The sequence below is a fragment of the Hypanus sabinus genome, chromosome 8 (genome assembly GCF_030144855.1).
Source record: "Hypanus sabinus isolate sHypSab1 chromosome 8, sHypSab1.hap1, whole genome shotgun sequence".
Classification (NCBI taxonomy): domain Eukaryota; kingdom Metazoa; phylum Chordata; class Chondrichthyes; order Myliobatiformes; family Dasyatidae; genus Hypanus; species Hypanus sabinus.
Window position 1 is genome coordinate 128,143,358 of NC_082713.1, and position 13,640 is coordinate 128,156,997.

General features: G+C 41.8%; 1 protein-coding gene across 1 annotated transcript in view; it reads left to right on the top strand.

Moving 5' to 3' along the window:
• LOC132397669 (uncharacterized) overlaps positions 1-13,640 on the top strand; it is a 258,258-nt gene that overhangs the window by 131,791 nt on the left and 112,827 nt on the right. The window contains exons 45-48 of the mRNA XM_059976438.1: positions 798-917; positions 3,730-3,924; positions 5,255-5,353; positions 6,900-7,025. Coding sequence (XP_059832421.1) covers positions 798-917; positions 3,730-3,924; positions 5,255-5,353; positions 6,900-7,025 — 540 coding nt within the window. The remainder of the gene's footprint in view (positions 1-797; positions 918-3,729; positions 3,925-5,254; positions 5,354-6,899; positions 7,026-13,640) is intronic.

Below are 13,640 nucleotides of genomic sequence, written 5' to 3' on the forward strand. Positions count from 1 at the left end.
GAATAGATTGTTTGTTCTTCCGGAAGAAGATAAACAGGACAGGTTTCACAGCAACCACACTCCCAGTCCAACAGCTCAGTAATATCAGTGCAACTTTTGATGATTTATATTAAAGAAATAACATGAGGGCAGTCACTGACTCTTAAATTCCTTCTTTGTTGTCCAGAAAGCAAACCACCTACTGTCTAAGTCTACGAGGTGTCAACTTTCTATAAGTGCATCTACAGTTGGAAGCAACAGCATTGCAAGTCTAACTAAGTGCGGATTCTCAATTCTCTCATTGGCTTACAGACTCCTACTTTTGTAAAATAGGAAATCATTCCTGATGTAGATGTTCTGTGTAACCAATAGAGCACCTGGCTGAGGCATGTATCACTAATGAGGCATGGTCTGTATGAAGGAGGAGAGACACGTTCAGGGGTGTTTCCATGAGATTTGAGCCAGTGGTTCTCAATGGTGGAACAGCTGTGAAGTGGTTCTTCTTCTGAAATCCTTGTAAGCTCTCATGACTTTGCTCATTCTGAATGATTGTCTAATTACTATGCAGTTACTTATTACCCTCCTTTGCACTTACAGTTTCATTGAAGTCAATGGAACAATGAAGGATAAGGCGTGATTGAAACAGTGTTGTCCATTTACACAGCCCCCTGAAGTCAATTAAGTATATTAGAAGGCACAGACCCATGTATTGATCAGTATGTCAGTAAAAGGGTAGGAGGCCACACTCTTACTCAAGAGAAAATGAAATTCCATCCATTCCTTTACTGATATCACAGTGTCATTCCTGACCTTTGCAGAGTGGTATCCCTGCCGGAGAGTGGATTGTGATGGAACTGCAAGCTGTGGCTCAGATAGGTCAGGATATCCGGTGTGTATCTGCGTGCCAGGCTGGAGAGAATCGGAGACTGGATGTTATGGTGAGTCTGCACCGTACACACAGATCACTGGTAACATTTTCTGACTGGATATGGATGCACAGCAGCAGGAAGCTGGAAATTGTACCATTGATATCAAGGTTCTGCTTGGCTATCTCAGCTGTGATCTCAGAAATTCATTTGGGTCCAAATCCTTCCTATGCTTTTAGTCAGCATGTTGTACAGGGCAGAAAGAGGCATTTCAGCCCACCACAGCTGACCTTCCACATGTGAAGAAAAAGGGTGTCACAGTAGTGTAATAGCACAACTTTTTACAGTATTGGAGATCCCGGTTCAATTCCCATCACTTCCTGTAAAGTGTTTGTATGTTCTCCCTGTGACCACGTGGGTTTCCTCCAAGTACTCTGGTTTCCTCCCACAGTCAAAAGACATACTGGTTGGTAGGTTAATTGGTCATTGTAAATTGTCTTGTGGTGAGGCTAGGATTAAATCAGAGATTGCTGGGCAGCACGGCTCAAATGGGCAGAAACGTCTACTCCCAAGTAGTATCTCAATAAATAAAATAAGTAAATGGCTTCCAGTGACCAACTTATTATGGGACATTGTAGGACAATGGAGAACCCAGAGGTAAGGTACATAACAAATATGCAAACAGACAGTGCCCAAAGTCAGGGTCAAAGGATCTTCAATGCCTATTTAAGTAAACTGAAGCCACTTGAATAGATCAATCAGGCTGTGTTATACAGTATTTATCATCAGTCACTTCTATTTATTTACTTAAAAGTGAAAATTGAAACTCTCTCACTGATGTGCCTGATCCGTTTTGTTCGGGGACTTTTTGTGCAGGAAGGGGGTTTGTGAGGATGATGTGCCTGATCTATTTTCTTCCTTTTTTTGTGCGGGAGGAGGGATCTGGGAGTCAATGAGTCTGATCTATTTTGTTTGTTTTTTTGTGTGTGGGAGGAAGGATTTGGGGGTTGATGTGCCTGATCCATTTTGCTCAGTTTTAGTGCAGTAGGAGGGATTTGGAAGGTTGGTGTACTTGTTCCATTTTTGTTCATTTTGTTTTTGTGGGGTGGGGGGAATTTGGGGTTGATGATCGTGCTGCCTTTCTTTTCTTTCTTTCTTTATGACCCAGAGAATTGAAGAATTTCAGAGTTGTATACTTTGATAGTAAAATGAACCTTTGAACACACCTTTACTTCACAAAATGGATGGTTTTTGTACTGTTAACATCCCTTTGTTTAGCTACATCTTGACTTTATCAGCATCTGCTTCTGGTCTTTATCAAACACATCTTATTTATTCCAAACAAGTCGCCTACACTTGCCGTTCCCTTGTTCATTAGTAACATGTAGTGATACATTAATCGTGATCTTTATACATCCTACCAGCGCACTGCCTCCTCTCACATCAGAAACAGAAGCAGCAAAAAGCCATTTCACCCTGTATGTCTGGTCTAGCATTCATTATGATTTCAACCAATCTTTCACCTCAATGCCATATCCTTATAATAAAACTTGTTCCTGTTGACCTCTGTTTGAATATTTTTACTGAGCCTTCAAATGCTTTGTGTCCAATAATTTACTGCTGTCTGGTTGAAGACATTTGCAACTTGAAAGTGAAAACCTGAAGCAAAACACAGTTTTCATTTTGATTTTTCTACCCCAGTCTCAAATATATTCATCTCATGTATCTACCAATAACAATTAGTCTACTTTTTTATTAAATTCCAGGTCTCCTACATACTAGCATTTAATTCTACAGTACTGATCTGAGGGAAAACTGCACTGTTAGAAATACGATCATTTACAAGAAGATGTTAAACCAAACCTTCATCTGTGCTTTCAGATGGATGTTATCACTCATGAATCTATTTGAAGAACCACAGAGTGGATTTATCCAGGTTCCTCAAGCAAATGGACATCAGTGGGAAGGTTACACATTCCAACACTTTTCTGCATGTAGGTGTAATTTGGTTGTTAGCTGAGGAGCTGTGAATAGAGTTGAATGTTGTGCATTTATCCCCACATCTGACCTTGTGAGAGTTGGAAGGTCATTGAAGAAGCAACTGAAGGTATTTGGCTTAGGACACTCTCAATAATCAGCCAGGTGAGGCATAAGGAGCTCTGGACATTGTCCTTCCCAACTATGTTCAGCTGTTTCTTCAACAACCTTCCATCTATTATTGGGTCAGTCAGATGTGGGCGCAACTGCACAATATTCAATGCTATTCACAACTTCTCAGCAAACAACCAGACTATACCTGCATGCAGCAAGATTAGAACGGCATTTAGGTATGAGTTGATATATCGCTGGTAACATTTGCCCGAATAGTACCAGACAATGGCAGTCTCGACCAAGATAAGATCTAACTACATACCTTTTGCATTCAGTGACATTTACCATTGTCGAGTTTCCCACAATCAATAACTGGGGTCACCACTGACCAGAAATTCAATTGGACTGGTAACATGGATACCATGGTTGTAAGTGTAGTTCAGATGTAGGACATTCTCAGACTCAAATCCCTTCCACCAGCTAGAAGACACAGGTCTGGAGTGTGATGGATTTGGAGAAGTAATTAGCGTGATTGGATTGGTCCTACTTTTGCTGAACAGAGCTCAGATAGGGAATTTTCCACATTGCTGGGTGTTGTGACTTACCTCTTATTAGGCCAGGTCTGTCTGGAGTCAGATTGGAACCTGTAACCTTCTGCATCAATGGGAGATGTTGCCATCAAGCAAAAGCTGACACTTGGTTTCCTGGAAAATCTTTCGGAAGGTCAATAAAGTCTCATACCAGAGAAACCATCTACTCACCTGTCTACCTCTCCTTCTGCTTTGCTATCCAGACATTAGGAACATGGTGCAGACTGTTAGTGCCAATGTCACAGGATCCAAAATCACACTGATGTGGATGGTCAATCCACTTCCAGGAATGGTGATCCTCAACTATCAAATCAACGCCAATTGCACAAACCACACTGGCGGGGTCCAGCAGATTCAGAGCTCCTGGCCTGCAGACACGCCCACTTTAGTTTTAACAGGTAAGGTGTTCCAGATCCAGTCTCATCCTGTAGCCATTGCTTACGTCAATGAGGCCTTCCTTCCATAAATCTCCTACAAGAACCAAGCCTGGGAAACTTGCAGAAATCACATTCAGTAAAGGGGCTTCCATTTCTTCTGTGAGTTTCCTTTATCTGCCAGAAATAGTCCTTTATGGAATTGTTTATGCTGTCCTGGATGTAATCGGACAGTCAGTATTGACAAATGGAGTGTTCAGCTGATGAACTTGCCAAGTTAGATGCTCTTTCCAGATTATTGCTATCATGTAACAAGCTGCAGTGGAGATTGGTGCTTTAGTTTGGTAGTGTGTGTTGTGGTGTTTAGGAACAGGGGAATTGAGTGTGGTGTGATTCTATGAACATAGAGTGGGGTGGTTGAACCTCAGGATTGGAGTTGTGGGTTGGAATGTAGGGGTAGAGATGGGTAGCATGAACAGAAGGGGGGTAAGCCTATAGAAGTCTGTTGAGTAAGGAAGAATGTTCGATGGTATGGAGGGTTGGTGGTTCAGTGGATTGCTATAAGAGTGTGGTTGTGTAGGGGAAGCAGTGGTGCTGTAGGAATGTGAGTTCTGCGTGGTTGTAGTGAGGGGATGGATTAGTCAAAGTGGAGATAGTGTCAGGGTGATGTGATGTGATGTCGAGCTAGAGTGGGCTAAGTTGGGGGGTTTGGTGCTGTAGGGTAGAATGAAATGGTTGAGTGAAGTACAGAAGGTGAGGATGGTGTGCCTTTTTTCAGATGATGGATAAGGGAAGTCAAGCTGAGCAGGAGGTGGTTTGACATAATTGAGTGATGTAGTAGTGCACTGGTGGATGAGTGAGATGGGGAAGAATGTGGAGGTGTAGGAGAATGGAGTCAGGAAATAGTGAAGTTGATCAGTGCAAGGTAACTGCAGGGTGATCATGGTGTTTGTGGGGGGAGGGTGTTGTGAATGAGAGAAAAGTGAATACATGGCTGGAAGCCCTGAAGGCGTTGAATTTTGAGGATGACCATGGCCTGGTTTGTAGTTTGAGACAGAAGTTTATTACAAATGAAGCAGGATAAAGGAGTGACTCTCAGTCTCAGTGGCTGGTCACATGCCTCCGAGGCACGCTGAGTGTTGGAGCGTCTCAACCCACAACATCGACTGTTCATTTCCCTTCTCGATGCTGCCTGATCCATAGAGCGCCTCCAGCAGTTAGTGTTTTTGCTGATAGAATGTTGAATTTCTGGTTCGTTACAATGCACCGCCAGAATTTACTTGCTGAATTGCAAAGTTTTCATGGAAATTGTTTTGCATGTATTTTCTGATTTACTTTGTGAATTGAATCTCAGGTCTGGGCTCCCTGTCCGTGTGTACGACTATCATCCAGGTGAACACCTCCTCAGATGGCCTGGTGACCTCCCGACCTTTTACCTTCGACATACACTCCGGTGAGTCTCTCAGCTCTCTCTCATTTTGAGGTTCTCTGCATAATGTATAGATTCAATTGGGAATTATTAACCAATTTAATGAGATCCAGTAAAAATATTTTGTTTGCTGTCAGATCACTCCATACATAGATAGGTACAGTGGAGTAGTACAATACCAGGGGAATAAAAACACAATGCAGGATATAGTGTTTATAGTTACAGAGAAAGTGCAGAGAGGGTTGATAAATATGATGCAAGGGCCATGACAAGGTAGATGGTAAGACTTCCTCCCCCTCCCCTATCTTTCCTAACTATGTCTATCATCTCTCACATGTTCTATGTCTTGCTGTCTCTCACATTCTCTCTATCTCTCTACTTCATTATCTCCCATTCTGTTTCCATCTTTCACTTTTCCCATAACCCTCTCTTTGACTGCACATATAAAAACAGGCGTGAAGCCAACAGACAGGAGCAGTGGGTTCAAGGGAGGCATCTGAGACAAGAGTGCAATGCAGAGAGTATTTTTTAACTTAAGCTGCCCAGTGGCAAGCTAACCAGCTATTAAATTTGATTTTGATTTGATCTCAGGAGCTTCCTACCTGTGTTAAATAAGTTGAATAGATAGAGTTCTAAAAACACAAACACAAGGAAATCTGCAAGTGCTGGAAATTCAAGCAACACACACAAAATGCTGGTGGAACGCAGCAGGCCAGGCAGCACCTATAGGAAGAAGCACAGTTGACGTTTCGGCCCGAGACCGTTCGTCAGGACTAACCGAAAGAAGTGATAGTACTAGACTTGAAAGTGGGAGCGGCAGGGGGAGATCCGAAATGCTAGGAGAAGACAAGAGGGGGAGGGGTGAAGCTAAGTGCCAGAAAGTTGATTGGCAGAAGGGATACAGAGCTGGAGAAGGGAAAGGATCATGGGACAGGAGGCCAAGGGAGAAAGAAAGGGGGAGGAGAGCACCAGAGGGAGATGGAGAGCAGTCAAGGAGTTATTGTGAGAGGGACAGAGAGAGAAAAGAGAAAAGACAAAAAGAATTAATTAATAGATACATAGTAAATCAGGGATGGGGTAAGAAGGGGAGGGGGGGCATTAACAGAAGTTAGAGAAATCAATGTTCATGCCATCAGGTTGGAGGCTATCTAGACGGAATATAAGGTGTTGTTCCTCCAACCTGAGTGTGGCTTCATCTTGACAGTAGAGGAGGCCATGGATAGATATATCAGAATGGGAATGGGACGTGGAATTCATATCCAGCTGTGTATCCCTTTTGCTAAGTAATTTTTCAGCTCCTATCTTCATCCCTTCCCCTCTTGTCTTCTATCGTTTCGGATCCCCTCTCCCTCCCACTTTCAAGTCTCTTACTATCCCTTCTTTCAGTTAGTCCTGACGAAGGGTCTCAGCCCGAAATGTTGACTGTGCTTCTCCCTATAGATGCTGCCTGGCCTGCTGCATTCCACCAGCATTTTGAGTTCTAAGAACAAGAGGTTTGAAAGATGTGACATTGTTTTAGTGGAATATCAATGAAAATTAAAATTGACTCCAACATGCCCCTGCTTTTCAGATGTGGATGAATGTCTGCAGGACAATGGGGGCTGCTCCCAGCTCTGTGTGAACACAGTGGGCAGTTACCACTGTGACTGTCACCCAGGGTACACCCTGAGACCCGGAAACAGAACAACGTGCACAGGTTTGACCTTTTACATTTCATCCTTGAATCACACCAAGTACTATCCTTTTTTAAAAACAAGATTTGTGTTAGTGATGCACCATCAATAACTCACTCTGAGACGCAAAGGCGAGATATCGGTTTTTATTGACTGGAAGAAGGAACAAGCAGTGGTTGACCACCATACTACATCCTGGAGACTGAGAGGCCGGGCTCAGGCCTCAATCGCCTTTATACAGGGGTCTGTGGGAGGAGCCACAGGAGCAGTCAGCAGAGGGGCATGTCCAGACAGGTATATGTAGTTCACCACAGTTAGTACAATGCCTTTGACCCATGAATGAGTGTACTGTGATGTAGATATCTGGACAAGCAGCGGTAGAAACTTGGGCTGTCATACAGCTTCAGATATGGAATGTCTGCACTGAGATCCAGAATTCACGATTTAGATTTTTTTAATCGCATCAAAGCACACAGTGAAATGCATCATTTATGTTAACAGACAATGCACCTCAGTATGTGCTGGGTAGCACGCAAGCATCACCACAAATTCATGCACCAACATTGCATGTCCACAACGCTTGGCAGAACAAAGCAGCAACAAAACACCACCACCAAAACAAGCCCAGTTCCAACCTGCCAGCCACCCACCTGTACACATAGACAGTCCTCCAACCACAAGACTCTCGCATGTTGTATCTCCAAAAGATTCAACCAGTTCAAAGAAGACACAGGAGTCTGGGAATGCGGGTCTAATTTCATGTTTTCTTTAGGCGAGGTTCGCAAGTTCCATGTAGTAGAGTGATGACGTATGCAATCCATGTATAATATAACCAGTAATTAATGATTTAAACAAACAAGAATGCTTAATCATCCTATATATATATACAAGATAAATCTAATATTTCTGAAATATTAAATACACAGCACTCCTCCCTGCTTAGCTATAAAGGACAACTCCATTGAAAATGTATTTCAATTCTATATACAATATATTATATTAAACAACTACTATATACACACATCTACAGCATAGTAAATCTTAAATTGTCCCATTTGGGGCTGAAGCTTTAATCGCAGTGGAGGATTTCTTACTCTTGTGGGATAACGTCCTTCCTGACAAGTGTGATCATTCTGCTTGGCAGATGAGACATGTGCATGTGAAACTATTACAAGTTTTTGGGGCTCCTCTGTGTTGATTGTAGGAGTTGACTCAGAGACTGCAGGAAGTGGTTCTGACAGTGATGGGCACCTTTCTTCTTCTTCCTTTTTCTTCTACTTTGTGCATCTTGATCTTGGGAAGGTTCAATGCCGTGTTCTTTTCTTAATCCTTTACGATCTGATCTCTCCTAGTGGTTTTTTCATCCAGAACATCATCTGATGAATCCTCTGTTTTTGTATCTCCATTGACTCCTTTCCTTTTGGCCTTCCATGCACCCAGCTGGGCATTGGTCTTTGCATCTACTTTTACAAGCAACTTTTTCTCTCTCACTTGCATACAGAGTAGATTCTAGTTCTGTATACTCACAAAAGCTGAGTGCTTGTAACATTCCTGAAGCTCTTTGAACTCTTTTCCAGCTTAAAACCAAGTCAGATTTTGCTAGTAACAATCTGATTAACATAACAGAAGCTTTCTCAGATATGTTGCTTGCAAAAACTGTTGTAGTCGGACTACTGTTTTCATCACTTTCACAATTCTTCTGAGCAATATGGTCCTTCCTTAGTTCAATATGCTTTCCAACCAGAGGCACAAAGGGTTGCATCAACACCTGTTTGTCCTTTGTGGGGCAATGGTTCACAGTGAACAGCATGGAGACAGCTGTGGCATCATCCAGTGCCTTTCTTCATTCACTCTCAGTTGACTCTATTGCAGAGGATATGGCATGCAAATAATGGATGGATCTTCAATCGAGTTGTAGTTGTCTAGCTACTCACATCCCCACAATGCAGGCCCTCCTGTTTTTACCACATACAGGCTCAAGATGGCTTTGGTTGCTGTGTTTCACTGTTGCAAATGCCATTCCTACAGGAATTATCTTTTCTCCACTATATGTTCTGTGTTGGATACCTGCAGACTTCAGTTCAGTATTTTTGAAATGCCATTCAAACTCATTTTGTGGAATGACTAAAATAACTGAACCAGTGTCCAATTCCATTTTAATTAATTTGCTGTTCACTTCTAACATAAGCCATATTGCTTGTCTCTTGTGAATTTTCACACTGTAAATCTTAAGGCTACTCAGTCCTGTGTCACTCTCTTCATTATCATATTTTTCATCAACAACATGCAGCACCTTTTGAAACTGCAACTTGATTTATCTTTTTCTTTTCCCTGTGCAGTTCATTTATTTTTGTATGCATGACATACTCTTTGTATGTGTCCTATTTTGTTGCATTTTCTGCAAGTTTCACCATTAAAGCTGCATTTGTTTGGTGTATGTGAGACCCTTCCAGAACATTAAGACAATTTGTTTGGCTGGGCTGGTTTCTGTATAGATGCTGCAATTTTATTCACACTCAATTTCATTCCTAAATACAACCCAGCTGCAACTCCACCCACAGTTTCCATTTAAACAGCAATTTCAAATGCTCTTTTCAATATAAGTGTGCTTCAGTTCAGGGCCAATTTTGAATGCATCCTTTTAAGATTCTACAATTTAAATGATCTTAGCATCATTGAGCCCATTACAAAATGAAGACAATCTCTTCAATTCAGCAACAAACACTGAAACGGACTCCCTTTCTTTTTGATTTCACTTATGAAATCTAAAGCATTTTTCAATCTACCATGGCTTTGGTTCTAAATGTTTCTACGTTACTTTGATAATATCAGCAAAGCTGTGTTGGTGGGAACAGTCAAACTTTGAAGCAAACTTTGTGTCTTTAAACCCAATGCGCTCAGCAAAATTCACACTCACTTCTCATTGGCTACCTCTCATTGGCTGTTGAATTAGCCCAGAATACATAAGCTAATTAGTTCTGATTTTTTTACGATTATTAACACCCAGTACTCTCTGTTTATGAAACCATGAAATCATCTTTTTGCTGCCTTTTTTAAAAAGTTTGATCGTCTTCCCTGCCAAAGAAAATGTGATGTGCTGCTTTTTGTTTAAAACTTGACCATCTCTGCTGGGCTGCATTTTTTTAGCTTGACGTCTCGCTTTGCTTCAACAGGTTAGTTTCATCAGAACTATCAGGTTAGTTTTAAGAATACCTCATCACCAATGTTATGTTTTACATTTTCAAAACAATAAGCTAGTTCAAAGGAAGACACAGGAGTCCAGAAATACCGGTCTAACTGTGTGTATTTTAAGCGAGGCACATGTGTATCATCTGGTAGCATGCTGACATGCAGTTCACGTATTTATACATATGACCTGTACAAATTATTTCAATGAACAAGAATGCTTAATCAACCAACGTATAGATAAAATTACTCAAATGTTTCTGAAATATTAAATCCACAATACAGGACAGGTCAACTTTGGCTTCCAGCCTCCAGCCATTGGACCTCAACTTCCAGTCTTCTGATTGATTTTCCAACCTCGATCCTCGGTATTGATCCTGAAGCTTACCAATAATGACAAATGAGGACCCAAACCACGGGTCAGCAACCTTTACCACTGAAAGAGCCATTTGGACCCGCTTCCCACAGAAAAGAAAACAAAACCTGTTTGACATTTAAAATGAAATAACACTGCATACAACGTTTTTTTTTTGCCTTTATGCTATGTATAAACAAACTATAATGTGTTGCATTTATGAAATCGATGAACTCCTGCAGAGAAAACGAAATTACATTTCTGCATGCAACAAAAACATTTTGAACTCCGAAAAAAAGACGTTGGGTTGAAGGTTACTTTTAAGTAAAATACTCAATGTCTATTTGAGTCCTTCTTGTATTTATGAAAAACGCCAAACTTAAATTTTCTGCCAGCAGCAAACCAAAAATAACGTCAGCCAGCTGTCAACCTGAAAAATAAAAGGACTATTTCACTGAACAATGAAAAAATATGAATATACGTAAAATAATAGGCAATTAAAATATTTATCATACTTGGTTAATGGGATTTCTGCTCCTGGACCTCAGTGCACAGCGTCTGCACATTAGGGCTGTATGACGTCAACTTCATCTTTACACAGGATCACAAGCTGTCATCTGTGAGGCGTGCGCGATGTTTGTTTTTAATAAAGTTCATGTTGGAGAACACCTGCTCACATACATATGTGGATCCAAAGATCGACAGGACTCCAAGCGCATACTTTTTAATGTTTACATAAATGTCAGGGATAGCATTCCATGTTTCGAATACAAGTTTGTCCGGTTTGGGGATGTTTTCAATATCACTCCATTTGTGATTCTGAGCAAGAACGGCCTTCTGACGGGCAACATCTTCAAGGTCTGCTGTCAAGCGTCTAAACTTGGACACCCATATGTCTTTGTCGGCTATGTCGGCCAGTTCCATCTCAAGATCAGGTTGACTCACACCTGCCAATGCAGTCATATTCTGTAGGGATGGATCGATGCTTAGGGGAGTGACCGGGAAGGATAATGTGTTTTTTTCCTCTCTGAACTCACAGAAGCGTTTCCCAAACAATGTTTGCATTGCGATGATTGCAGAATGTAAATACTTCGAATTTATCATGTCGTGAGTTTGTTTGAACTCTCTCAAATTGGGGAAGTGAGACAATGTGCCTTTCTGTAAATCTCTGGCAAGCACTGGCAACTTGTGCTCGAATGCCAAAACATCCTCCAACATGTGTAGGGCTGTACGTCCTTTCCCCTGAAGAGCTGTGTTCAGCGTGTTCAGGTGCGCTGTCATGTCTACCATGAAGTGTAGATTTTCCAGCTACTTTGGCTGTTCCAGCTCAGGAAAGGTGAGCCCTTTGCTGCCCAGGAAAGTTTTCACTTCTTCCAGACACACGACAAAGCGTTTCAGCACCTCCCCTCTGGACAGCCAGCGATAAAAACACGTTGTAGCGGTGTGCTACACGCAGTCAGTAAACTGCAGTCAAAGATAACTTTATTCGAACTAAACAGCCTTGCTTTTAAGCCTCCCTCAACCCACCCCCCATGGGCGCGGATGCTCCAAAAGACACGTACTCACCAACCCATGTAGGCTATCTCCCTTAGCCTGAACGCTGGCTAATTGTGAGCCAGTTCGGATGTGCCAGGAAATGGGTCGCCACAACGTTTTATTTAGATTGTACAAGATCACCATAATCTTCAAATTTAGAATTACATTTCAAAAACTAACAAACATAAAATACATTTTAATTAAATACTCACCATTTATTTTCCAAAGCCACAGGGACGAAAGAGGCGATTGCGGCTCCGGAGCCTTGAACTCTGGACTCACTGATGACAAGAACCCCGAACATTTGCTTTTGAACTCTGGTCTTGCCGATCCTCACACTTAGAGGGTCACCAACCTTCATTCCTCCTGCCTGCATGAAACTGTTTCCGGAACTCACGGACCCAGGGTTGGAGCTACCAGCTGTCGTCCTCACTGGTGTACCGGCCTGACAATTGACTACTGTTGTTTCACACCTGCATCACTGGCCTTTGAATAGAGACTTAGTCTTCAGCCTGATCTCTAATTTCCCCACACCCTGTCTGTAAACCCTAACCTCACTCCTAACTACCCCCTCTGGCCCCAAAACTGTTCCCAAAAACCTAAAAAGCAATGAAAATCAACCAAGTCTGCCATGAGCTAAGAATCACTCCACTCCCATGTCAGTGCCTTTCAGGGAAGGCCTCTGTTTGGCACAGGTATTTAAAGTTAGGATATAAACAAGCCAGTGTTGTATCTTTGGTTATGAATTAATTTCACAGCATAGCAAAGCCAGGATATCAGCATCAGCTTTCCAAAGGAAATACCCCCTTATTCCATTACCCCACCCTCCTTTCAAAGTAGAATTTGGGTTTCTACAGAGTAATAGGACAAAAGAAATACTAGCATGAATCAATAGCAGTGTAAAAGATAGAACATAGACATTATAGTGGAATACAGGTTCTTCAGACCATAACGCTGTGCCAACCCTTTAACCTACTCTAATATCAATTAAATCCTTCCCTCATGCATTGCCCTCCATTATACTTGTGCCTATCTAAGAGTTTCTTAAATGCCCCTAATGTATCTGCCCCTACATTCAGCCTGCACTATACACCTGCTATCTCTTGTTAATTAATAATAGGTAATTGGTTATTTTTACAACACTTGTTAAACTAGTGCTTGACTACTTTATACAGTACCCCACAATGCATGTTTGATTATGCTGGAGATAGAACAGCTGGAGAGATTTACCAGGATGCTTCCAGAAAGGTTGAAGTTTGTGTTTTCTTTGGAACAGATCAATCTCCCTCCCCCCCCCCCACAATATCCCTCATACAATGTCCCACACTATCTCCCACACAATCATTTTCAATGCCTTGCTGTCTCTCCCATTCTATTTCTTTACCTCACTATCTCCCATTCTTTTTTGATCTTCCACTTCACCTATAACTCTCTCTTTGACTGCATGTATAAAAACAGGTGTGAAGCCAACAGACAGGAGCAATGGGCTCAAGGGAGTTTCCTGAGACCAGTGAGCATTGCAGAGGGTATTTTTTCACCTAAACCACCTAATAGAAAACTA